The following is a 26,392-nucleotide window of genomic DNA, read 5'->3' on the forward strand; positions in this document are numbered from 1 at the left end:
GGAATAAGGCCCCCTGCTAACACTCTTATGCTGCCCTTTGGCCATGCTGTATCACACTGTACTCCTTTCAGGAGTCTGATTTGTCTTGCATACCCCAAGTTTCACCTCATTTAAAAACTACTTGCTTACAAAATCAGACATGAAAATGAAAAAGTGTCACAGCACACTGTTACTGAAAATTGTTTACTTTCTTATTTTTACTATATAATAATAAGTGAATTGGACTATAAATATTGTACTTACATTTCAGTGTACAGTATATAGAGCAGTATAAACAAGTCAAACTTCTCTGGTGCTTTTTATGTAGCCTGTTGTAAAACTAGGCAAATATCTAGATGAGTTGATGTACTCCCTGGAAGACCTCTGCGTACACCCATGAGTACATGTACCCCAGGTTGAGAACCACAGCCTCAGTGTAGGTGGGATAATTTATATTATTGACTGTGAAGTGTCAACTCCAGTGGACACTTTGATGAATAGCAAAATTCTCAGGATTTCACCCCATTTGAATATTTCTAATGAAGTCTCCTTGAATTTCCACTAGGAGCTGATCCTGCAAGCACCGCAAGACATAGGGCCCGATCCAAAGTCCTCTGAAGTCAGTGGGAGTCTTCCAAATGGACTTCATTGGGCTTTTGGATCAGGTCCATAGTGTTTGCTTCTGAAGGTAATGAGATTGTGCCCAGTGAGCTCACCACCTCTTCAAGTGCTTGCTCATGTCCATTCCATATCAAGTATCTGTTCTCACCATATGCACTGGTACCAGAGGTTTTTCCCTTAGCAGTTTCCATAGAGGACTGGCTTTGGTGCCCTCTGGAGTGGTGCACGCATGGCGCAGTATAACAGGCGCCACCGGCTCCCCCACCCTCAGTTCCTTCTTATTACCAGGGATGGTGCTGGAACTTCTGCTGCTTCGGCTAGCTTTCGCTTAGTTCAGTGTGTCTCATGAATGTTTCTTTGTAAAACAGTTGAATATAGTTTAGTATTTACCCTTAGTGTTAGTTCTAGTTAGTTGGTCCTGGACGGGACTCAGCCTAGGGATGGGGTATGCCCCGCCCCAGGCTTTAAACCATGCAATTGTTTTAAGCGGCCCATGCCCATCAGCAACCTGCACATTACTTTGTTTAAGGAGCCTCGGAGAAGGACACAAGCGACAAGTGTTGCATCTGTAAGGCGTTCAAACCCAGAATGAAAAAGGAAAGAGAAATCCATTTCAGGGCACTCCTGATGGAGTCAACACCGACGTTGGCACCGGAGCAGAGGACCAACTCAGCCCTGAGCACCATGGCATCAGTACAGAGAGCCTTACCGGTGCCATCTGTGAGCCAGCACTGATCTCTCTCCCTGACCCAGGCCAAGAAGCCCAAGAGGTCCACAAGGGGAAGATCTCCCACTTCCTGTAAGGGGAAAGAGAGGGCCAGAGGAGAGCCAAGACCCATGCTGGGCGGCTCAACACCTCCATAAGGGGGTCGGGCCCCAGCTCATGATGAGCCGTCAAGACCCTCCCATACTATGCCTGCCACACTGGACAGTGATGAGGACCTCTGTCAACTCAAAGACCCATCGATGCCTGAGGCCCTACTTGCAGCACAAGAAATCATGACACCAAGGCCATGAGTATCTCTATACTCACCCCACCCCAAACTCCCTCATAGCTGAGGTCATTAACCAGAGGGAGAGACTGGATCTGTTCGGGCAAAAAATTATTCGTCTTCCAGGCTTCAGTTGAACGTGGCCAACCACCAAGCCCTCCTTGGCTGCTAAGACTACAATATGTGTCAGTCTATGGCCAAATTTGAGGTTTCGCTGCCTGAAGGGTCCAAGAAGGAATTCCGGGCAATCCTCACAGAGGGCACGTCTGCTGCAAGAGCGGCCCTCCAAGCAGCCTTGGACGCAGCTGACTCCACGGATCGCACCATAGCCTCGGCCATCTCCAGCGAAGGGCGTCCTGGCTGCTCCTCTTGGGTCTGTCAATGGAGGCTCAGCAATCGATGCAGGACCTCCCCTTTGATGGCCAGGCCCTGTTTGCAGAGCAGATGGACAGTAAACTGCCTAGCCTTAAGGACTCCTGCACTACCCTGAAAACTCTGGGGCTGTATGTTCCCAGTCCAGCCCGTAAGTGGTTCAAACTGCAGCAATCTCAGGGCCAAGGGAGTCAGCCCCGCCAGGAACGCCCCCCTAAGAAGAGTAGCATTGCCTAAGCCAACCATCTCCTCCCTCTGTTGAGTCGGGATTGACTCACAATAAGCAAGGGGGGCAAGCGAGCATTTGAGGGTGCGCTCAAGGGCGATCTACCAGACTTTACTCTGGATCCATCTGTCCTGCTGTTCTCCAACCACCTTTCTTTTTTCCTCCCCGTATGGACAGCTATAATTTCAGACTGTTGTGTCCCCAATACTGTGGTAGAGGGTAATACCCTACAGTTTATTTCTACCCCACTCCCTACCCCGCTTCAGGGACCCTTCTCATGAGTCTCCTTGCACAGAAGGTAAAGGGGTTCGTGCAATTGGATGTGGTGGAAGAAGTTCTTCTTGAGTATAGGAACAAGGGGTTCTATTCCTGGTACTTCTTCATCTCAAAGGCCCAGGGCAGTCTGTGGTCCATCCTGGACCTGAGGGACCTCAACAAGTATCTAAAGAAGCTAAAGTACTGCATGGTCTCCTTGGCTTCTATCACCCCATCCCTGGATCTGAGAGACCGATATGCTGCCCTCGACTCGAAGGATCTGTCAAGGTCACAGACACTTCCTCCAGTTTACGGTGGGCCCCTACCACTGGCAGTTGGCTGTCCCACTGTTCGTCCTGGCAACAGCACCCAGAGTGTTTACCAAGTGCATATCAGTGATGGTTGCTTACCTCAGGTGGCAAGGTATTCAGATCTACCTGTACCTCGACAACTGGCTAGTCAAGGGAAACTCCAGGTCTCAGGTCCAGGAAGATGTCACGGTGCTACAAGCCATGGGCTGCTCCCTGGGCCTGGTGAAGGACAAAAAGTCTACGTTAGTTCCAGTGCAAAGGACAGAGTTCATCAGAGCGATGCTCAGCACAACCTGTGCCAGAGCATTCCTCCCACTAGAAAAGTTCCAGATGTTGATGAACCTCATCGCGGAGGTCTCCGCATTCTTTGCCTGTGCCTGCTGGGTCACATGGCATTGTGCACATATGTTGTCCGCTGTGCCAGGCTCTAGATGTGGCCCCTGCAGAAATGGCTGGCAATGTTCTATTCCCAGTCCAGAGATCACCTGGGCAAGGTCCTTACCCTTCCCGTGACGGTACTTGCCTCACTGCAATGGTGGACTGATCTCACGACCATCCTAACGGGGGTTCCATTCGACACCCCCCATCACTCCACTGAGTTGGTATCAGACATCTCGGACTTTGGCTGGGGCACCTACCTTGGCAACCTCCAGACCCAAGGTATGTGATCCCTCGAGGAGTTGACGTTACACATAAACATCAATGAACTCAGGGTTGTCTACTTGGCATCCAGAGTCTTCCTACCTCACCTGTCAGGCAAGGTGGTGAGAGTCCTGACGGACAATACAGCCTCTATGTTCTACATCAACAAGCAAGGGGGAGCACACTCATCGGCTCTCTGCCAAGAGGCACTCCATCTTTGAGACTTCTGCATCAGCCACAAAATCCATCTGGAAACTTGTCACCTCCCTGGTACCAAGAGCACGCTAGAAGATTACCTGAGCAGGGACTTCTCCTCTCACCACAAGTGATCACTCCACCCGGAGGTAGCCTGCACGATCTAGAGATAGGGAACTCCCCAGGTGGACCTGTTCGCCACTTGGCTAAACGGGAAATTCCACCGGTTTTGTTTGTAAAGAACTCCCTTCCCGATGCCTTCCTCCTGTCATGGTCAGGGAATCTGATGTATGCGTCCCCTCCAATTCCTCTCATGAGCAGGGTCCTGGCAAAGATCAAGAGAGACAAGGGACAGGTTATCATGATTGCCCCAGCATGGCCTCGCCAGCACTGGTTCGGCACATTCATGAACCTGGCAGCGGCCCCGGCCCAACCGACTGGACCTGCTGTCACAGGACCATGGTTGACTCCTGCACCCCAACCGTGCATCCTTCCACTTCTCAGCATGGATGCTGTATGGCTGAACCTGGAGGAGCAGACCTGCTCAGATGAGGTCCAATGGGTCCTCTTGGGAAGCAGGAAGCCCTCAACCAGACTAACTTATCTGGCCAAGTGGATGAGGTTTTCCCACTGGGCGTCCAAGTGTGGCATCTCTCCCTTGCGCTCTTCTGTACAATCTGTCTTAGACTGCCTGCTCCATTTGAGGAACCAGAGCCTGGCACACTCTTCCATTAGAATGCATCTTGCGGCTATCTCTGCTTTTCACCTTCCGATCCATGGCATGGTGTTTTCTCATGACATGACAGTCAGATTCTTCAGACGCCTCAAGAGACTCTCTTTCCACAGGTACGGACTCCTGTCCTGCAGTGGGATCTTAACTTGGTCCTCTCTAGGCTCACCGGCCTGCCCTTTGAGCCCTGGGTTCTTGCTTTCTTTCCCACCTGTTATGGAAGGTCGCGTTCCTAGTGGTGGTGACATCAGCAAGACGGGTCTCTGAAATTAAAGCCTTTGCCTTAGGACCTCTGTACACGGTCTTCTACAAAGATAAGGTTCATTTGTGGCCCCACCCAGCCTTCCTGCCAAAGATGGTCTCCACCTTCCCTGTGAACCAAGACATCTTCCTCCCAGTGTTCTGTCCCAGACCCCACAAAACCAGTGAGGAGAAGCGTCTTCATGCCCTGGACATCCTGAGGGTCTTGGCTTTCTACTTAGAACATACCAAGCTTTTTCAAAAATAAACTCAACTCTTCATCGCTACAGCAGATAGGATGAAGGGTCACCCAGTGTCCTCACAGAGGATTTCCAGTTGGATCACCTTGTGCATAATGACCTGTTACGACCTGCTGCCGCCGATTCAGAGCCCACTCGATGAGAGCAGAGGCGTCTTCGGCGGCCTTCCTGACACACATCCCTATCCAGGACATTTGTAGAGCCGCAACATGGTCCTTTGTTTGCATGTTTACCTCTCATTATGCCGTCACTCAGCAGGCCAGAGATGACACTGCGTTCAGCAGAACTGTGTTGCAATCTACATATCTGTGAACTTCTACCCGCCTCCAGGGGTACTGCTTTGGAGTCACCTAATATAGAATGGACATGAGCAAGCACTAGAAGAAGAAAAGACAGTTACCTGTTTTGTAACTGGTGTTCTTCGAGATGTGTTGTTCATGTCCCTTCCACAACCCACCCTCCTTCCCCACTGTCAAGAGTTTACAGCAAGAAGGAACTGAGGGTGGGGGGAGCTGGCGGTGTCCCTTATACCGCACCATGTGGGCGCCACTCCAGAGGACACCAGAGTCAGTGCCCTACGGATGCTGCGAAGGGAAAAACTTCCAGCGTCTGTGCATGTGGCAAGCACACACACCTAATATGGAATGGACATGAGCAACATATCTCAGAAAACACCAGTTACAACTCTCTTTTGTAATTGTCTTTTGTAGGGGCTACTCATGTAACAGTTTTTGGGATAGACTGATTGTTTTGAAAGGCAAACGGCATTACATTTTCAATGAAACTGAAAGCATTTACATCCCCAGGGGATGCGAAGACCCTCATAGAATAGCACTCTACCATTGAGACAGTGAGGATTTCAAAGTGACACGACAGATTTTGAAAAAATCAAATACTCTTTGTATTAAAAAAAAAAATAAAGACCATTATGAGAATTATTTGTAAAATTTACAGTGAAAGCTGATCTCTGTTACAATTTATAATTGTGCAGAGTGGAATATAAATTAATATAACTGAGATACTATGTATTACAATAATATATTTTTTTCATTTTATTCTTCACACAAAGGGAAAAGCAAGAAAGGAAAGAAAAGGAAGGAGAGCTCTAGAGGGGATAAATACAGCCTACTGTGATATATTTTGTTGCTTGTATTTAGAATTAAATATTTCTAGACCATAAATATCCACACATTTACTATGAAGCCTTAATTTGAGGCTACCTATATCATTGCTGTAATCCACTCATCTTCTGTGGTATTGATTCATAATTTCCAGTCTTGTGGTGTCTTGATGTTATACTGTTTTGAAAAACTACTGAGTTACTTTTTAGATCATTCAGTAGGCATAGAAATTTTTGAAAGGATTGATAAAATTGATACATGAGTTAGTGTTTAATGTATTCAATCTTTCAATGGGTAGCAAAGCTTTCACATGGCGTAATGATGACCGTGACTCATTTTTTTTTTTTGTATAATGTAATTCTTGTGTTCATACAGTAAACTCCAGCCTAATTAATTAATGGTGCAGTGTTGCTTTATTTATTATGTAACCTTTTTATTATCAGATCAAATGGATTTGCAGTTAATTATTTGGCACCAGTCTTTGTGACTCAAACCATAGTATCATGAAATGAAATTTGAGACATCCCAAATTAGTGGATTCTTTCAAAAAGATAGTCATAGGTTTTGCTATACTAAAAAAGAGCAAAGATCTAATCCTGTAGTCCTTATTGAGGCAAAATTTCTGTTGCCTCTCAATATTGACTTCAGTGGGAGTTTTGTCTGAATAAGATCTACAGAATTGACCTATAATTCCAATATCCTGCCTGCAACCATGCTTCCAATGTAGTGCTGTATGTAGGGCTGGTGCAACCACTAGGCGGTCGCCTAGAGCACCAAGTGGTTGGGGGTGCCAAAAAACACGCTCAAGAGAGGCGGTGGGGTGGCGGTGAGCTGGGGCAGGGGGCGCGGGGAGGGCTGCCTGCAGCAAGTAACGCGAGGGGGAACTTGCAGTGGGACCGCTCCCCGCCCCAGCTCATCTCCATTCTTCCTTCTCCCCTGAGCACGCCGCCCCGCTCTAATTCTCCTCCCCTCTCAGGCTTGCTGCACCAAACAACTGATTGGCGCTGAAAGCCTGGGAGGCGGGAGAAGTGGAACGGTGCTGGTGTGCTCAGGGGAGAAGGCAGAGCGGAGGTGAGCCTAGGGCAGGGAGCTGCTGCGGGGGGGCTGCCCAGATGGAGGGGATGGAGAGCTGCCGCAGGGGGGTTCCCCAGGTGGAGGAGGGGGCTGGGAGCTTCTATGGGGGGTGCCCCCACACCCCTGAAGACTGCAGCCAGGCCCGACCCTGCACTTACCGCATGGTAAGTGGAGCGACCTGGCCCCAGCCTGGTCCACTCCCCTGACTCCCAGCTGTGCCTCTGACAAGTGCTGGAGGGCAGTTCCCCCCTCCCTACTCCTCCCAAGCCTGGGAGCCAGGGGAGCAGAGCAGGCTGGGGCCGGGTCACTCCACTTCCCACAGGAAGTGGCTTGTCCCTCTCCACCCCGTCCCTGATGTAGGTTTTGAGTCACCCTCCGTCCCACAAAGGCCTGGGGCAGGGCCCTACGCAGACCCCCTCCCACCCGCAGAAGCCTGGGGCCAGACCCTGCTCCCCTCGTGGAGGTCTGGGGCCCCACACAGCCCCCCGCGGGTGGGCTTTGTAGGGCACCAAAATAGCTAGGGACAGCCCTGGATCCTGGGGCTGGAGTGGGGGCGCAAGGTGGAAGTTTCACCTAGGGCGCGAAATATCCTGCACCGGCCCTGGCTGTATGTGAGGGTGCAGGGAATTGCTTCCTGAACGTGGTGTAACCAGGAACTGAAACATGATCTTTGATTTCCTGTCTTAGTTTCATAACTATAAATCACGTCGTTAATAGTTATAAAATATTCCAATATCTTTTTTTACAGTCTAGTCATAGCAACTGATTCCATTAATTACCTCCTCTGGAAATGAAGCCACATGGGGATTAATTTTATTGGGTGTCCTCTTGCTCTCTAGTTATGGAACATGATAAGAAGTAGGGACTAATCTGTTTTATAGCGTTCATAATTCTTGATACCTCAATTAAATCCCATTCTTTTTACCAGGTTACACAATCTTTGTGTTTGCAATCTCTTGTAATATGTTATATAGAAAAATACCACTTTCTCTCTTAACTACCTACATTCCCCTTTTCTGACTGAGGTATCAAGAATTATGAAGGCTATAAAGCAGATTAGTCCCTACTTTTTATCATGTTCCATAACTAGAGAGCAAGTGGACACTCAATGAAATTAATCGCTATGTGGCTTCATTTCCAGTGGAGGTGGTAATAGCATTTATCCTTCTGCACCCCTTTATTGTTTTCTCTCAATTCAGACACTTTGTGGCCTGTGCTTTTATTTTGTTAAATTTCCTCTCCTCCAGGTCGTGCTTGAATTCTCCTCTTCTGCTTTTTAATCATTATTCTCCCTCCCTCCTTGTTTTTCTCTTCTTCTAGTCTTTATGCTTTTGTTTTCTCTTTCTTTACCCATTCTTCCTATCTAATGCCACACTCATTCACTCTGAGTCCTCTGCCTTCCTCTCTCCAGACTCAGAAATGTCTCCCCCATTCCACATCCATCACTCATCCTCTGAGGAGGGAAAACATGAATGTTGAATTGGTCAGGCTCTGGATATGGAAGCAGTCTGGATATGGAAGCAGAGCAGCTTAGCTATTGTGATACCTGGATCTTAGCTCTGGGACCTGGGGATGACAGCTTCCCCCTCCGTGCCCCACTGCCCCCCACGGAACTGGTAGGTCTTTTGAGGACATTTGACCAAATGTAACATCATTCACTGACTGCTTCCGATATCTGCATAGTGGGGAAAAAAGAGACAGAGCGAGAACAAGAGAACATTTGTCAGGTCTAAGCAGTCTTTTGGGGGGAGAAAGAAACTGACTGAGACCAGTTTAATCCTAATGCAGTCATGCTGTCACTTAGCAATATGCAGGCAATCAGGACAATAGTGCAAATACTTTCCCTCCCTTTGTCTTTATTTTTTTCCCCCCCAAACTGCCCTCATTCAGTTGGAAAGGGATCAGGTGTTTTTGCAGAGAGAACCTGGGCCTTGCCATTTAGTCACTCAATTTAATTTGCAGGTGAGTTGTTAGAAGGACTCTGTGTGTGTGTGTGTGTGTGTGTATAATATATATTTATATTTATTTGGTGAACTCTTTTCTTTAAGCATAAAATAAATGTGAAGCCAGGTGGTATGTTTTTTAAACCTGTCTGTCACAGACTGCTTAACAAGAAATGACTTTTTAATTATAAAGTACATGCTGCACTAGTTGGAAAGGAGTGATTTGTGGTTTTTAAAGCAGGGTACTGAGGAAGGATTTCTACATTCCATTTGCAAATCTGCCACTAAACCTTTCGGTTACCTTGGTTTCCCAATCTGTAAAAATGTCTATAATCAAATTTAGGTAAATTAGAAGGACTTGAGATGTAGATTCAATTCCCGGCTTTTCCCCAAACTTCCTATAGGACCTTGCCCAAGTCACTTAATTCTTTGTGCCTCAGCAATAATTCTTGCTTTCATCCACCCTTCTTCTGTCTTGTTGATTTAGTTTGCACACTCCTTAAAAAGTGTATTTTTTATATATGTTACAAAGGATCACCTAGCCCTGTGTTCTAGTTGCTTTGGCATAACTTAAACATACAACAAAATTAATACTCAAATACAACTAAAACACAGCAGTATAATTCAGTATATCCCACTATCCGCAAACTAACAAATAAAAAAGCTCAGATTGCTCTCCCTTGCAACAATTCTCTACTTTTACATTTCCTCTGCTAAGCCTGCAAAATGCTGTCTGTTGTAACTCCTTGCTTTTAAACACAACTTCTGAAAAAATCACAAATATGAGCTGAAATTTCCCAGCTTTGGTCTGTGGAAGGACCAAAATTCCTTCTGCTGTTTTTGGGCATAAGGGTGAAGAAAGGCCAACCCATTTTTCTCACTTAGAGGCATTCTGGTTGTACTTGTTACTAGACCTCTAGAATAAAGAGTTGCATTTTGAAATGGAATGGTATGGACTATGCACTTAAGGCAGTTAGAGTTAGTCTCTGATTTGCAAACTCAAAAAAGCTTTAAATTTTACCCACAGAAGTAGTAGCTTATTGAGAGTCAAGACAACATCGTGTGTGAGTGTCTGTTTGCAAGATTCAGGCCACAACTTTGTAGATTTCACTATGCCTAGAAGCTTGGGAGTGGACCACATCCACCCTGACTAAATTAGCCTATTCAGCACTGGTTCTACACTTGCAAGGTAACTCCCTTCTTTTCATGTGCCAGTATATTTTTATGCAGGCATCTGTAATTTTCACTCCATGAATCTGAAGAAGTGGGTTTTTACCCACGAAAGCTTATGCCCAAATAAAACTGTTAGTTTTTAAGGTGCCACTGGACTCCCCATTGTATTCGTGGATACAGACTAACATGGCTACCCCTCTGATCTTTTGTGACACTTCCTGATTTTCACTAATAGGGCATTTACTTCTACTGTTATCTCACAGACTAGTCTGTGTCCTTCTTCCTGCTGGAGCAGAAGCAGATATGGCTGATGAATCAAGGAGCTGTGACTGGCTCCCTGATGGCTCACTGCTTTTATGCCCTCCACTGAGCAGATTTTGGCTCAGGAGAGAATATGGCCCAAAATCTAGACATTGCTTTCACATATTGAAGAGTGACTTCCTGCTTCTTTGGGAATTAATGATTTGGGAATATTTATAGTGTTTGCTGCCAGAAAGATAGTGCGGGAGACAGGAGCAATCGTTCAGATATGCTTGGCTCACTGTTTTGCCAGCATACAGCTCAGTTCAATGTATATAATGTTTGTCAGATTTTCTGGGTAAGAAATGCCTGTCTTAAGCCATATTAAAGTCCCTGTTAAATGTGAGGAAAAGATTTAACTATAGTAATAACTGTATAGGTTTATTTACTTGCTCAAACGGCTGTGTCTAACTGAACCAGTGTCTTTCACATGGACAAAACAGAACTTTCTTCTTTGGGTAATATCCCTTTGGATGCTCCACTGTAGGTGTGTCTGGGCCCCTGCACCTCTAATCAGCGAATGTAGGTAGCAGTGTCTGTTTGGCCCGCACATGCGTCCACCCTTCCTCCTGCTCTGCCTTGAGGCTATCTGGCACTGTGTGGGCGAACTGCCTTAGTTCCTTCTCTGCTGCAGAGCTCCTAGTTGAGATCTCTGAAGTAGAGGGGAAGAGGGTGAATTGTGGAGCACCCATAGGGGGACACATCTTGAAGAATCGTTGTTACTGCACAAGGTGAGTAACTTCCTCTTCTTCTTCGAGTAGTGTCCCTATGGGTGCTCCACTGTAGGTGACTTCACTGCAGTATCCCTCATGGAGGGCTGAGGCTTCAGAGTGGAGTCCGTTATTGACAGTAGGTCTGTGCAGCCGAAGATGGTATCAGAGGCTGAGTCCTGAACAATCGCATAGTGTTCCGTAAAAGTGTAGGCAGAGGGCCAGGCTGCTGCTCTGCATAGTTCTGAGATGGGGACATCTTTAACAAATGCAACAGAGGTAAGTAAGTAATCTGGACTGCTACTCACTCTGCATCAGGCCGAGGGTGGTTGAGAAGGAACTGAGCGTGGTTTGCCCATGCAATGCTAGATAGCCTCAAGGCAGACCACAAGGGAGGGAGGGCGCATGTACAGGCCAAATAGATTCTGCTACCTACATTTTCCAATTAGAGGTACAGAGGGAGAGACACACTTATAGTGGAGCACCCATAGGGACACTAGTCAAAAAACCATTGTTACTGCACAAAGGGAGTAACTTCCTCATACACCAGGATAAGGTAGTGAAAGAATCCAAGACTGACACAGAACTGAGTACCAGGACCCCCCTTATAAAGCTCAAAGAAAAAGGTAGAGTTTACCCTGGAGCCAATCATTTTCTCTCAAACCTAGTGAGAGAAACTGGACACTCCAAGCATCAGTGAACAAAGAGCTGATAATGTCTGTGAAGTCAGGTGACAATCAAGGTCAGAAAGAAGTCGCTAGACAGTACCAGTTGTAATACCAAACCCATATTCTGAATATGTGGTCACCATTGAGGTGGGTAGGGGACAATGTGGCCAGCAACATAGCTGCTACTAGCACATCAGGCTGTTTGTGCTGCACCAGGTAAAGACACAGTGCAGTTTACTCCCTCCCCAGAACAGTGGGGAAACTGGAAGATTGTTGGTCTCCAAGGCCTGGAGGCACAAAAGGAGTTAGGTGTTGTGACGCTGAGCATCTCAGTGCCTAGAAAATTACTGGAATACACAAAGCCAGAGGTGGGCCCCAGGCTCCCTACCCAAGCTTGAGGAGAGATGTGTGACATAGAATACAATTCACCAAAGCCAGTGTTGCTGGGGAGTTGCCTAAGTTAACCAACAGGAGATGTTGACCGGAGTAGGGTGTGTTAAGGCCCACTCCAGTCATGGAGATAGCTGTCTCAGGCTGGGCTGCAGGGAGGGGACAGTGCTGCTAATGATTTACAGCCAGGGACCTTCTTTGAAGTTAAGTGCCTATGCTGTTTTTGCAAAAAGTGGTGGTGGAGGGCAAGGGAGGAAGATCTCATTCATAACCTTTAGCCCAGTGGTTAGGTTATTCACTTGGGATATGAATTCAAATCCTCCCTCCATCTGAGGGGAAGGAGATCTGTGACCTCTCAGGTGAGGGCCTAACCGCTGGGCTATGGGATACTCTGATGGTGACGCTCCTTCAGTCTCTCCTGTTGAAGCTGTTCCACTGTGGATAAATAGTCACTGGGGCAGGAGTTCTGGACCATCGGACTCTGCCATCCTGGGTGAGTGCTCTAATCACCAGGCTACACAGTTGTTTTCATGGTCGTCATCTTCCTCAGGCCCAATGAGTCCTACATTATTTATCCACAGTGGGATGGCTTTAATAGGAAAGGTTTATGGAGTCCAGGGGAATTGCCTGAAAAGTGGCAGATCCCTGTTTAAATCCCTTCTACCACTCAGATGGAAGAAAAACTTGAGCTCGAGGTCTCCCACATCCCCAGACAAGCATCTTGACCACTGAGTGAGGTCCTTCCCCTGACTATTCTTTGTAAACTTGTCTGAGGGACCTTATCTGGTAGGTGTGTTCAGAGGATGCCTACTGGATTTTCCCCCCACCCGCCAAGGCTTAGGCAGCTGAACAACTGTCTGCTCTGCTTTGTGTATCACTCTCAGGCTTAGGCAGGAGATGGGGGTCCAGGCACCTATAGGGAAGCAGCAGTGTGCATGTGCAAAGGCAGAAACATAGGCACTGAGGGAACTTTTACTGAAAAAATGTAGTGAGTGACTTTAGGCACCTACAGATTTCAGTAGGAATTTTGTGGATAACAGTGGTGCCTAAAAGTGGGACTTAAGTCAGGGTTTTAGATGCCTAAGTACATTTGTGAATCTAGGCTCAAGTGACAATCTCCTTCCTAGGCTATTTCATAGGCAGTAGTACAATGTTCTCCCCCTTGCTCAGGGCAGATCTGAACTGAAGCCATGGTCTATCCCTGTACCTGTTTAGAATGAGATCTGCAGGCTCAGGAAGCAATGCTTATCCACCTAGAGCAATATAGAGCCCTAGTGAAGCTGACTGTATCTCAGTTCTCACAACCATGCATGGAGTCTCTGGAACATAGTTGCAGAAAAATTGTGCATAAATGCTTAACATATCCATTCACCTAGCAACTCTACTTTCATGAAAAGCTGCAAAAATAGCTTGGAAAACATATTTTCTGAAGACATTATTTTTAAATGCGTTTTAATTACCATGGCTTTTTTAGAAAATCTTTCAACTTTTAAATGAGTTATTGCACAGGAACAAGCCTAGGAAGTGGTCAAAGGACTAAGTAGCTACATTTAATACATGGAAACAAATGTTAAGACAGCAATGTTTCTGTTTTGCTATAATTGTCAAAAACTACTCCATCTAGCCTGTATTGCCCTACATCAGTGGTGGGCAACCTGAGGCCCATCAGGGTAATCTGCTGGTGGGCCGCCAGACAGTTTGTTTACATTTGCATGGCCATCTGCAGCTCCCAGGGGCCATGGTTTGCCGTTCCTGGCCAATGGGAGCCACAGGAAGCAGGAATGGTAAACCACAGCCAATGGGAGCTGCATGCGGCCATGCAAATTTAAACAAACTGTCTGGCAGCCTGTGGGCTGCAGGTTGCCCACTGTTGTACTACATGGTCTGGGGGATAGAGGCTGTGATTTTTCCCATTTTGATGCGAAGCAAGCAGGGACTAACTGGCACTGCCTTTAACAGAACTTTAATAAGTAATGAAAGCAATTGTGTATAAATAGAAAAAGGTATGCTGGCCATAATTTCTGTGGAAATGGCAACAAACCATTCTGGTGACACATTATATATTGATTTATTAAGAAACAACACTTTTTTGTAGGATTCGATAGTTATTCAGACTGGACAGAAATAATTGAAGTGTCCAAAAAAAAAAACACCCTGCAAAAAGACTATAAAAACCCTAAATAGTTTTTTGTTTTTTTTTATTTATCCTTGTGGATTACCTGAGAAGTGATATCCAATAATGGACCACAATATGATGCAAGAGGATCCAGCAGTTTCTTGGGGAAGTGGACAGGACCAACCCCTGTCCATTCCTTCCCTTACCATGTAAACATTTGCAAGAAACTCCAGAAAGGGAACCTCCCCAAGCTTTCCTCGCCTGTAGCCCGCTCCTGCAGGTTTTTCACAGAAGGGGAGTGATTTGGCCCTATAATTATAGTAAAGGGGTATGTTCTGCTCAGAACGCTCACATTCAGAATTCTCACCTATATTAAAGCGGTGGAAAAGTAACATTTTAGGCATCTAATACAACATTGCCACTTTCATTGCAAAATTTCAAAGTCATTAGTATAATGTTATGGTTTTCAATAATAACCATTATCTGCATTTCTCACTATATCGTTACAAAACAAAGGGAGAGAGGTGTTAAACCATGTTCTCAGAATTGCGAGACTTGTTCTGAGGCGTGGGAAATGCTTTTGACTTATTTGACTTTCCTTCAAATATTGCTTTCCATCCATTGTAGTCCCTGCACAATTTTTTTAAAAAAGGAAACCTGCATTTGCACTTAGATAAGACCTGACTATACGTATGGAAATATGGTTGGTATTTAACTTCAGTATGGCTGAGTAAGTGCCGATAAGAAAACAAGAAAAATAATCCATTCAAATATTATGAGTTCAAAATCCAGTGAGACAGACCTAGAGCATATCGGGATGGGTAAGAAATTGGCTTGAAATGGAAACAAATTGGGGCTTCGGGGTTTTTTTTTTTGTTTTTTTTTTAATAGCTGGGACTTTGTAGGCCACTGCTGTATTTGGCAACAGCTTATAGCATTCTGAGTAGAGCTGAGCCAACTATTCATAAGAAACAGTGTCTGCACTGGACTATTTGCAATCTTCTGACTCATGACTGAACAAGCTTCAGCCTGTGAGTTGCTTGCAAAATGTTTGTTGTGATTATTCCTTCCTGTATTTCATCTACACAGTTCTATATTTGAATGGCAGTTTAGATTTTAATATTAGAAAGTAGGTTAGTCCCCTAGGACACGTGGTATTTTTTTTCTCTCTACACTTTGATCAGATGACTGAAACTTTATAACTGACTGCTGGTTCCTTGTGAAATAAATTTCATTTTGTCATGAAACAACTTTTTCTTCATTATTAGGTGAACTCGGGCTACAGCCTGAAATTTGCTTTCCATGTTCATGTGTATGTTTAAAGAAAACATTTCTGTAACTTGTTCACGTAATACAAAAAAGGGGTTGTAACTGTTGAGTACTAAATTGTATTTAGAGTTGTAAATAGTTACAATGGCCACAACATTCAAAATTATAAACCTCAAGTTAATCTCATAAAGCCATATTTAAGCACCTAAATAAGAAGCTTGTTGAGCACCTAGCAGATAGTAGGTGGTCCTCACTTTAAAAAATGAGACCATATTTAGATGCTTATATATTAAATGTGGTTGGGAAATTAATTTTTTTATTTATTTTCATTGACATTTTGAGGAGGTTTTCTTGAAAAACTGAAAACCAAAATATGTTCAATTTTTAATTTAAATCTGAAAAAAGATGGTTTTCAGTTGCTAAAAAACAAAAACAAAACAAAAAAAAACAGTGTTGGATTTTATTTCAATGAAAGCCCTGATGAAAACAGAAATATATTTAATCTCTTTGTACTATATGCTTTAAATGAAAGTAAACATATTAAGTGCATTCCTCAAAGCTCTCTTCCTCCCCACAAAAATCTTCTTTTGGTTTTAGTGGTAATAAGATGTTGGACCTGATGGTGCTTGATGATTATCCTTTGTCCATCTTTCTCCAGGATTATATGCAATGCTGAAACTTACATTTTTAAAACCATGCTCATGAGCTTTGTGAACCCTGGTCAAATACACATGCACACAGAAGTGAGCGTATGTGCAAATCCTTGATTTATATGTGCAGATCATGCATTGTGCATATGCATGTCCTAAAAATATGGCACATAAAGGCTGTGTCTTGCCTATGGTCACCTACAGAGTTGTTGAAATATCCACGATGGCTAGTCCCCTATTAGGCAACATTACTACCATTTACTTTCCTCTTGAATCTGAAAAGGAAGAAGAAAGAGTGGTCAGCACAAAAGCACTAGATCTGCTTAATAACTGGCATAATCCAATTGAAAAATAAAATATCAAAGATAAGGGAAGGCTTTATATGAGCTGGAAATAAATGTTAAATCTATAGAGCAGGGGTCAGCAACCTTTCAGAAGTGGTGTGCCGAGTCTTCATTTATTCACTCTAATTTAAGGTTTTGCGTGCCAGTAATACATTTTAATGTTTTTAGAAGGTCTCTTTCTATAAGTCTATAATGTATAACTAAACTATTTTTGTATGTAAAGTAAATAAAGTTTTTAAAATGTTTAAGAAGCTTCATTTAAAATTAAATTAAAATGCAGAGCCCTCCGGACCGGTTTCCAGGACCCGGGCAGTGTGAGTGCCACTGAAAATCAGCTCACACGTTGCCTTTGGCACTCGTGCCATAGGTTGCCGACCCCTGCTACAGATCATCTGTTTGACTGGACTTTACTGTACTGGTACCAGGGAGTGCTGTTTGGGAAGCAGTTATGAACTAAAGGAACATTGTCAGCGCTCTGTTTCTGTGTGTGATGACACTTCAGCACAAGGAGGTAGCAGATGTAGTAATTAAGTGTTCTCAAGAGGCTGTAAAATGAGTTGATCAGGTGAATTACTAGACCTAGCAAAGCCACATCAAGATCAAGAGGCAATTGTGCATCGGGAAATATTAGAATTGACGGCATCTTGAAATTCTCTTCTATGCTGTCTGTTGTGTGCTGTAAATAAAGGAGGTGCTCTAATGTTAACATATCCCATGGAAGGAAAAAGAAAAATATCTGACGCTCTCATTTAAAACTCTGATAAAACCTTGTTCATTCGCTTTTTGATCACTTACATCCTCTCTAATTCTCACACACAAAAACCCACTCTTGTCACTTTTCAGCAAAGATTTAATGATATTGTGATACAGTGTTAATGTTAAGGCCAGGTCTTTATTATGGGGAGTATACCAGCGTTGCTACAGCATAACCCCATAGTGTAGATGCAGCCTTCACAGATCGAAGGAATTTATCCATCGGTGTAAGAACACCATCTCCACTAGTGACAGTAATGAAGTTGATGAAAGCATTCTTCTATCTACCTAGCTGCATACACAGTAAATTGGCATGCCTACATGTCTCAGGGTTGTGGATTATTTGCATCCCATAGCAACGTAGCTATGTCAACCTAAATTTAAGTGTAGACCAAGCCTAAAACTCATTTAAGTAGACTCTTATTACTAATGTTCCATGTAGCCTGTTGCTCTTTCATGGATGCATGAGTTATAATGGAAAATGTATTGTCTATAGTAAAAATGATAATATTTTTCGTGCATACATCTCAAAGTATTTTATGGAAGTGAGTAAATGTTATTGTTCCAGTATTACAGAGAAAATAATTAAGGCACAGAAAGGATAAGTTATTTGCCCCCATGTCACTCAACAAGTCAATTAAAAGAACTGGGAATACCACTCAGTTTCTCTGATTACTAGTTTTTGCTCTTTCAGTTGGCCACAGATGCCTAAGGATCCACAAGAACTGGACCAGCATTTTCTGCAGATCTTGGCCTTCTACTAGAACTACTGACAGCAACCCCTGAGTATTCTGCTCTGCTGCATTCCCCACCTCCCACAGGACAATGTAACAGCTCACAAACAGCTGTGCCACTGTGGGAGTGACTCAAGTAACTGATATTTGCAATTAAGGCCTCATCCAGAGAATGCCAAGCATCTGCAAATCCCGTTAAAATCAGTCTTCAATGCTATACGAGATCACGACCTTGACTTTCTCATTCAGAGAGCAAAATTTCATTTGATTAGGGTATCTTGTTAAAAACTGTTCCGCAGTGATTTACATCCTTCATTTACTTTTAGTCTATTCCAGCTGTGTACTTTAGGATCCTTCCCTATTAGAGCCATTACATAGAAGGCCCTCTGAGTAATCAAGAAACCATTTTAGCATTTGTGATTTCCCAGGTTTGTGTTGTGCACCAGGTTATAGTCCAGTGGGAAAGGCTGGTAGTCAAAACCTCAAAAAAAAAAAAATTTCAATCAAAACCAGAAAATGGTTTTCAGGAAAGAATTTACTGAGGACCTTGTTATTCCAGCCACTGGGTAACTGGTTATGAACGTCATCAGTTATTTACAGTAGAACCTCAGAGTTACGAACACCTCGGGAATGGAGGTTGTTCATAACTCTGAAGTGTTCCTAACTCTGAACAAAATGTTATGGTTGTTCTTTCAAATGTTTACAACTGAACATTGACTAAATACAGCTTTGAAACTGTACTATGCAGAAGAAAAATGCTGCATTTCCTTTTTTAGTAGTTTCCATTTAACACAGTACTGTACTGTATTTGTTTTTTGGGTTGTTTTTTCTGGAAGGGGTCTCTGCAGCTTGCCTGATTGCGTGCTTCCGGTTCCAAATGAGGATGCCAAAAGCTTCTTTGCAATTTCTTGTCACATTAAGCAAACAAAAAATAATTGTTTTATTTTAAGCAAATAGAAGATAGTAATTACCTAGAAAATACCACCTTTTTGTTACTACCCTCTAGTGCAGTGTTTCCCAAACTTGGGACGCCGTTTGTGTAGGGAAAGCCCCTGGTGGGCCAGGCCGGTTTGTTTACCTGCCACGTCTGCAGATCCGTCTGATCGCGGCTCCCACTGACCATGGTTTGCTGCTCCAGGCCAGTGGGAGCTGCTGGGAGTGGGGCAGGCCGAGGGACTTACTGGCCGCTGCTTCCAGCACCTCCCATTGGCCTGGAGCAGCGAACCACAGCCAGTGGGAGCCGCGATCGGCTGGACCTGTGGACGCAGCAGGTAAACAAACCAGCCCCGTCCACCAGGGGCTTTCCCTACACAATCGGCATCCCAAGTTTGGGAAACACTGCCCTAGTGTAATAAGTGGCGTATACTCTGAATATTATTATTATGAATGTTTTTGAATTACTGTAGCAGGTAGGAGCCCTAGTCATGGACCAGGACACTGTTGTGCTAGGCACTGTACAAACAGAGAATAAAAAGACTGTCCCTTCCCCAAAGAGCTTACAGTCTGAAGAGCAAGGATTTAAACTAAGACTTTTGGACATCACTAGTGGTTTTCTTTTTGATGCTTCAATTTCTGGGCACCCAACCCAAGACACCTTTTAAAAGCATTGAATTTTCAAAGTTCCCCTCAGCACTTTCTGAAAATTAGGCCCCTTTAATGTGTCTCAAGTTGGGCACCCAAAAATTCAGACACCTAAAGTCACTAATCATTTTTAAGACTCATGGCCTAATCTTGGTTTCTTGCTTGAGTCCATCTAGTTGGCAAAAGCCATTTCGTTATTGGCTTTAATTCTGAAAACCTTACTAACCTTTCCTAGGTCATATGTCAGACAGCGTATGTATATTGGGACGACAAAATGGCATACATCCAAGAAACCAACAGTGAAAGAAATATATGGCATTTGCAGTCAGGAAAAAAAAATGTTAGAGGGCCTTGGGAGGGGAGGGAGAGACTCTTGTATCAGGAGACAATCTACCCTACTTTCTTTTCTCACATTCTTAATTCTGTGACTTTTACTTGCTTTATCTCTTTTCCTGATTCCCTGCAGGCCAGTGCTGACAGCTAAGCCTCTGTTTTATCTTGAACTGTTCAAACTTTGTCAGAAAATGACTTACCCTGCTGCGTTTGAAAGTGGCTGCATGATTGCAACGACCCACCTACTGGTTGCTCAGGATCCAGAAGATCATCAGAGTTTGAGTGAAATCGTAATGACAGCCCCGGAACAGCTGGCAGATTGTTAAAATATATGCTCTTTTACTGCTTACAATAGAAGAAATTGAATTAACTTTTTTTATTCCATCTAAAAACAATTATCCAGTTCCGATCTCACTGTAATATTAATCCAAAGAAAAATATTAGGTTTTGACATCATTTGATAACACAGTCATGTTGCTAGAACCACTTCTGAGCAAAGTCATGCAATTTGCATTGTCCATAGTTGTTCTGATTGTTCAGTCTGTGGTCTTTGATAGCTGCCTCCAGACTTGACTGCTAGATATCCATGCGATTTTTTTTCAGCCATTGAACCAGCACAAATCAGCTTTACAACACACTGGTATTGCAATAGTCACAACCATTAGATCATGCAGAGTGTATGATAGAATGTAGACATTCGGTGATAGTGGCACCATTCATGCCTCTAAAAATCAGGCCCATTGAAGTTTCTCTTGTACATTTTCAGTTGCTTTTATTTGTGCTGAAATTTGATAACACCATGACAGCTTTCTATTACAATACAGATAAAAGGAGACAAGAACCGGAGACATTTCTCTATGCCTTCAATATCTCTAAATAATAACATTCACATTGTGTTTTACATCTTCAAAGTGCTGTTCAACCAGTAACTCATCCCCACGACCACCTCTGAGCAGTGGCTATATAAGTAAATATGTTTATCACCATTTTATAGATGTGAACATGGAGGGAGAGAGGCCACATATTTTCTTGCCCAGGACTATAGAGAATCTTGTGCCTGTGTAAAGAAGACAACCTAAGACTCAACTTCATTCCTTCCTGTCTCAAGAAGGGGCTGTAAGACCTGTACTTCAGTTCTGATCTTGAGGTGATGTCATTTTGACAATCACTCCAAAGAAAAAAAGAAGCCAGCACTTAATATTTTAAAGCCGAGGAGGAAATCAGTAGCAAAGTGAGGTCTTCTGTAGACACAAAAACGGAGCTGTAGGAGCACAGACTGTTTTGCAGTTCATCTTTAAGTTTCTCACTAGGGTAGAATGGAATTACTCATATCCTTAAAGTTACAGATACGCTTAAGTGCTTTACTGGAGCAGGGCCTCACTTCTTAATTCAGCTAAAGAACTAATGGGATGAATCTAAGGTTGTACTTCACACAGTAGGGCCTTGTTTTGGATTAACACACCTTTTTGTTTCCCTTCTTTCCTAGGTAGAAGTGCAGTTTTCAATGTGAAATTTGTATGCTAGTCCATTTCCTCCTATCTTCAGTATTTTGGTAGGCACTGATCCTGCTGAGTGCCTCTTTCAACATACTGAGTGTCCTCAACTCCCGCTAAGGTCAATGAGATTTGAAAGCACTCAGCATGTTGTAGGAGGCACTCAGCACACTGCAGGATCATTGTCAATAATCTCTAGAGGAGACGTTCAAAACCACACAATATGATTGCTAACAGCACAGATGCAGGCCAGACAGCCTAGTGGATGAGTTACTGAAAAGGAATGTAGGATAACTGGGTTCAAGTCTTGGCCCAATCATAGATTTCCTGTGTGATTGTGAGCAACTAAGTTAATCTCTTGGTGCCTCAGTTCCCCATCTGTAAAATGGGCACTATACTTCCCTACCTCACAGTGATGATGTGAGGTTAAAATCTGTTGTTGATTTGTGAGGTGATGGTGGTAAGGGTCATATTGGTACATAGACAGATTTGCCAATGACTTAACGAAAGAGCTAACGATGAACAAAAATAATAAGCCACTGGTTGCCTTAAGAAAAGTTACCTTTAGCAAATTCAAAGTTGTAGACTGTGATATATGCCTGCCTAGCTGCATGATAGCTGGTATCGTTGCTTCTACACAATTGTAATATAGGAAAGTGTTTCACCAATGTAGTCTATAGAGCTGGATTTTAAATAGTCACTTTTTCATTCATGAGTAGTAATATGAAAAAATTCTGTGTATTAAAATATGTTTTTCTTTTTTCCTTCTTCTTCTTCTTCCCGTGCAGCTCATGGCCAATGCTATCCTGTTTGTCAGTGTAAATTTGTATGGGGTCTTTGTGAGGATTTTGACTGAAAGGGCTCAGAGGAAGGCATTCCTTCAGGCCAGGAACTGCATAGAAGACAGGCTAAAGCTGGAGGATGAAAATGAAAAACAGGTCAGTTTAAAAATGCTCTTGCTTAACTCTTCTTTCTTGGGCATCATTATAGATACATGCACTGTTAGTTGAGAGACTAATTCATGTGGAAAGGTCTTTAATTACCTTATTGCCCAGGGAGTTTCTCTGCTTTGCATTTTACTCTTGATCTGTCACAAAAACACAACATCCAGGAGCATCCACATAGCATTAGCTCAAGCACCAAAGTGAAAAATTTCTAGTCTGGGAAGAAAGGTAACATTTTAGACCATATAGAAATCATATTTTTATTTGTATGTGGAATGTAAGGTGGATTTTAGACATCCTGTACAAATCTCTCTTCGCCTAGGTGTATGTCTGCCCTTCCAATAAATATTAATGATAGTTATGGTAAAAACACACTTTACAGGGAGAACAGACTCCAGTGTTGCAGCCAAACAGTTTGGACCACAATCCATCCCTCCTCTCATTTAAAAATGGTACTGTTTTTAGTATATTTCACTTAAAACTACAGCAATCAGCCTTCCACACTGACACAGAAATAAGGTATGATAAGGAAAATCACTGCAGCAAAACTCATTATCCCTCACTTGAGTCTTTCTATTGACTTCAGTGGAGTTTGGATCAGGTTTTCGTTGTGGTATACTGTTCATAGTCTATGATGAATGCGTAGGGCCTTTTCTTTAAACAACGTTGGGTAGTTGGGTAAATGGGACTTGGATCCAAACCACTCCTTGGTCTTAGGTTTGGTTTTGTGAAACAAAACTCGCTCTGGGGAGATTTTGCAAAATCAGGTCTTCCCCCAACCCTATCATTGTCTATCTCTCTTTGTAACATGGTCCAAAACAGGGACCATAGATCTTAGAAATGTAGGGCTGTAAGGGACCTCGAGAGGTCATCTAGTCCAACCCCCTGTGCTCAGGCAATATCGAGTACACCTAGACCATTCCTGACAGGGTTTCCCCAACCTGTTCTGAAAAACCTCCAGTGATGGGGATTCCACAGCCTCCCTTGAAAGCCTATTCCAGAGTTTAATTACGCTTATAGTTAGAAAGTGTTTCCTAATATCAAGCATAAATCTCCCTTGCTGAAGATTAAGCCAATTACTTCTTGTCCTTTTTTCAATGGACATGGAGAACAACTGACCACCATCTTTATAAAGGTCCTTAGTATATTTAAAGATTTGTTATCAGGCCCTATGTCAGTCTTCGTTTCTGAGGACTAAACATACCCATTTTTTTTTTTTTAGTGTTTTCTTGATAGGTAGGATCCTACCAAATTCACGGTCCATTGTGGTTAATTTTGTGGCCATAGGATTTGAAAATTGGTAAATTCCAAATTTTCAGGTGTTTAAATCCTGTGGGGATCCAGACCTAAAAGGGGATATTGTGGGGGGGGGGAGGGGAGTTGCAAACCTGTTGTAGGGGGATCACGGGATTGCTACCCTCACTTATGTGCTGCCTTCAAAGCTGGACTCTGAAGGCTGCAACCATGGAGCTTCCTGCAGCCAAAGGAGGTTTCCAGAGGTAGAGGTGGGTCTGAGCTCCCGTCTAGAGTGGCTGTGCAGGGGTGGACAAGTCATGTACCTCCCCAGCCCAGCCACAGCTAGGAGTCTCCTGGCTGGGGCGTTCCTAGCAGCAGGAGGAGATCGGAAACACCTCCAGAAGCCTCCTCCAGCTGCAGGAACCTCTGGGGCTGCTGTCCAGTCTCAGAGCGTACTGCAGCAGAGGAAGGCACCCAAAGCTGGATCTGTGCTCCCACCGAGAGCCGTTGTGCAGGCGTTGGGCAAATCCTGTCCCTCCACAGCCCAGCCGGAGCTAGGAGCCCCGTGGCTGGGGCACTCCTAACAGCAGAGGGAGATTGGATTTCACAGAAGGGCTTGTTTCAGTCTGTGATGCATTTTTCACGGCCATGAAATTGGTAGGGCCCTACTCATAGGACAGGTTTTCTAAATCTTTTTGTTGTTTTTGTTTCTCTCCTCTGAACTCTCTCCAATTTGTCCACATCTTTCCTAAAGCCTGATGTCCAGAATTGGACACAGCACTTCAGCTGAGTTGTTGTGGTAATAGCCTCCTGTCCCAGATCTGGACTTTAGCGTCCAAGACCTGGGTGCTTACCTGAAACTCCCCCAAGCTCACTACCAGCTTGGATATTCTCGCTGCCACCAGGTCAGGAATTTATAGGGCCTGACCCCCCTTTCCTCTCTCTGGTGTCCCCAACCCTTCCTTGGGGGGACCCCCAGATTCCCAATCCCTTGGAGTCTCAGAAGCAGGAGAGATAACCCCTTCCCCCCTCCTTCCCAGGCTTCCTCCTGGTCTAGCTTGCGCGTACCAAGAAACCTGTTTTTCTGCTTCCCAAGAGATAAGCGTTCTATTCCCTCAGGACAATTGAGATGCAAAATACCAACAGCTTGGCTTTGCCTTACTAGAAAAAGAATCTTCCACAAGTCTTGAAAAAGAAAGCTTTATATAGGAAAAGAGACAATACAGACTAATAACTTGCATAAACATTTATACAGGCTCCTACTTAAGAAAATCTGAATAACCCAGTCTGATTTAAAAAATAGCCAATTTAAATAGACCAGCAATCACATACATGTAAATACAACACAAAGCTCCTCATAGCCGAATTACTTTGCTTCCTTTTGTACTCACAGATGTTTAGGAGAAGGGTTGAAAGCAGAGGTAGTTAGAAGCACCGCTTGTTTTCTCACAGCCGAGGAAAACAACAAAGACACAGCAATCCACATCTGTACATACAACACAAAGCTCCTCATAGCCGAATTACTTTGTTTTCCTTTGTACTCACAGACTTTTAGTAGAATATTTGAGATAAGATGGAGTTAGAAGAAAACTTGTTTACCCATAGCCGAGAAAACAACAAAGACCCCGAGTATACAAATTCCCGCCCCTGACTTTAAACAATCCAGTTCTCTGATTGGTCCTCTGGTCAGGTGTTTGGTTACCCTTTCCAGGTAAAAGAAACTTAACCCTTACCTTACCTATCTACTTATGACAGGTGTTACCACTGCTGAGTAGAGCGGGAGAATTACCTCTCATTTCTTACATACAACACTGCTGTTAATACATCCCAGACTGATATTAGCCTTTTTGCAAATTCATCACTTTGTTGACTCATATTCAACTTGTGGCCCATTATAACCCCAGCAATACTACCATCTAGCCAGTTATTCTCCATTTTGTAGCTGTGCATTTGATTGTTCTTTCCTAAGTGAAGTACTTTGCACTTGATTTTATTAAGTATCAGAGGGGTAGCCGTGTTTAGTCTGGATCTGTAAAAGCAGCAAAAAGTCGTGTGGCACCTTATAGACTAACAGACATATTGGAGCGTGAGCTTTCGTGGGTGACTACCTACTTTGGCGGATGCATGTTTTTACTGAATTTCATCTAATTGATTTCAGATCAATTCTCCTTTTTTTGTAAAGTCATTTTCAATTATAATCCTATTCTCCAAAGTACTAGCAACCCCTCCGAGCTTGGGCTCATGCACAGATTTTATAAACATACTCTTGACTCCATTATCCAAGTTATTAATGAAACTATTGAATAGTACCGGACCCACTGCATGGTACATATATGGCTAGCGGAGTATGGCCTCTGTGATACCCCACTAGATATCGCCTCTCGTTTTGATAGTGAACCACTGATAACAGCATTTTGAGTACGGTCTTTCAACCACTTGTGCCACCCACCTTATAGTAATTTCATCTAGACCACATTTTCCTAGTTTGCTTATGAGAATGTCATGTAGGACTGTGTCAAGAGCCTTACTAAAATCAAGGTATATCAAGTCTACTGCGTCCCCCTTTCCTCTAGGCCAGTAACCCTGTCAACGAAGGAAATTAGGTTGGTTTGACATGATTTGCTCTTGACAAATCCATGGTGGCTATTCCTTATAACCCAGTTATCTTCTAGGTGCTTACAAATTGTTCTAGAAATGCCTCTTCTTGATTTGGTGGTTTATAGTAGACCCCTATCAT

At 43.8% G+C, this 26,392-nt stretch overlaps 1 protein-coding gene across 1 annotated transcript in view; it reads left to right on the top strand.

The window, feature by feature from the left end:
- ADCY1 (adenylate cyclase 1) overlaps positions 1 to 26,392 on the top strand; it is a 257,663-nt gene that overhangs the window by 66,791 nt on the left and 164,480 nt on the right. Inside the window, exon 2 of the mRNA XM_032796824.2 lies at positions 22,264 to 22,413. Within this exon, the coding sequence (XP_032652715.1) occupies positions 22,264 to 22,413 (150 nt within the window). The remainder of the gene's footprint in view (positions 1 to 22,263; positions 22,414 to 26,392) is intronic.

This window comes from Chelonoidis abingdonii, chromosome 2, assembly GCF_003597395.2.
Source record: "Chelonoidis abingdonii isolate Lonesome George chromosome 2, CheloAbing_2.0, whole genome shotgun sequence".
Taxonomy (NCBI): Eukaryota; Metazoa; Chordata; order Testudines; family Testudinidae; genus Chelonoidis; species Chelonoidis abingdonii.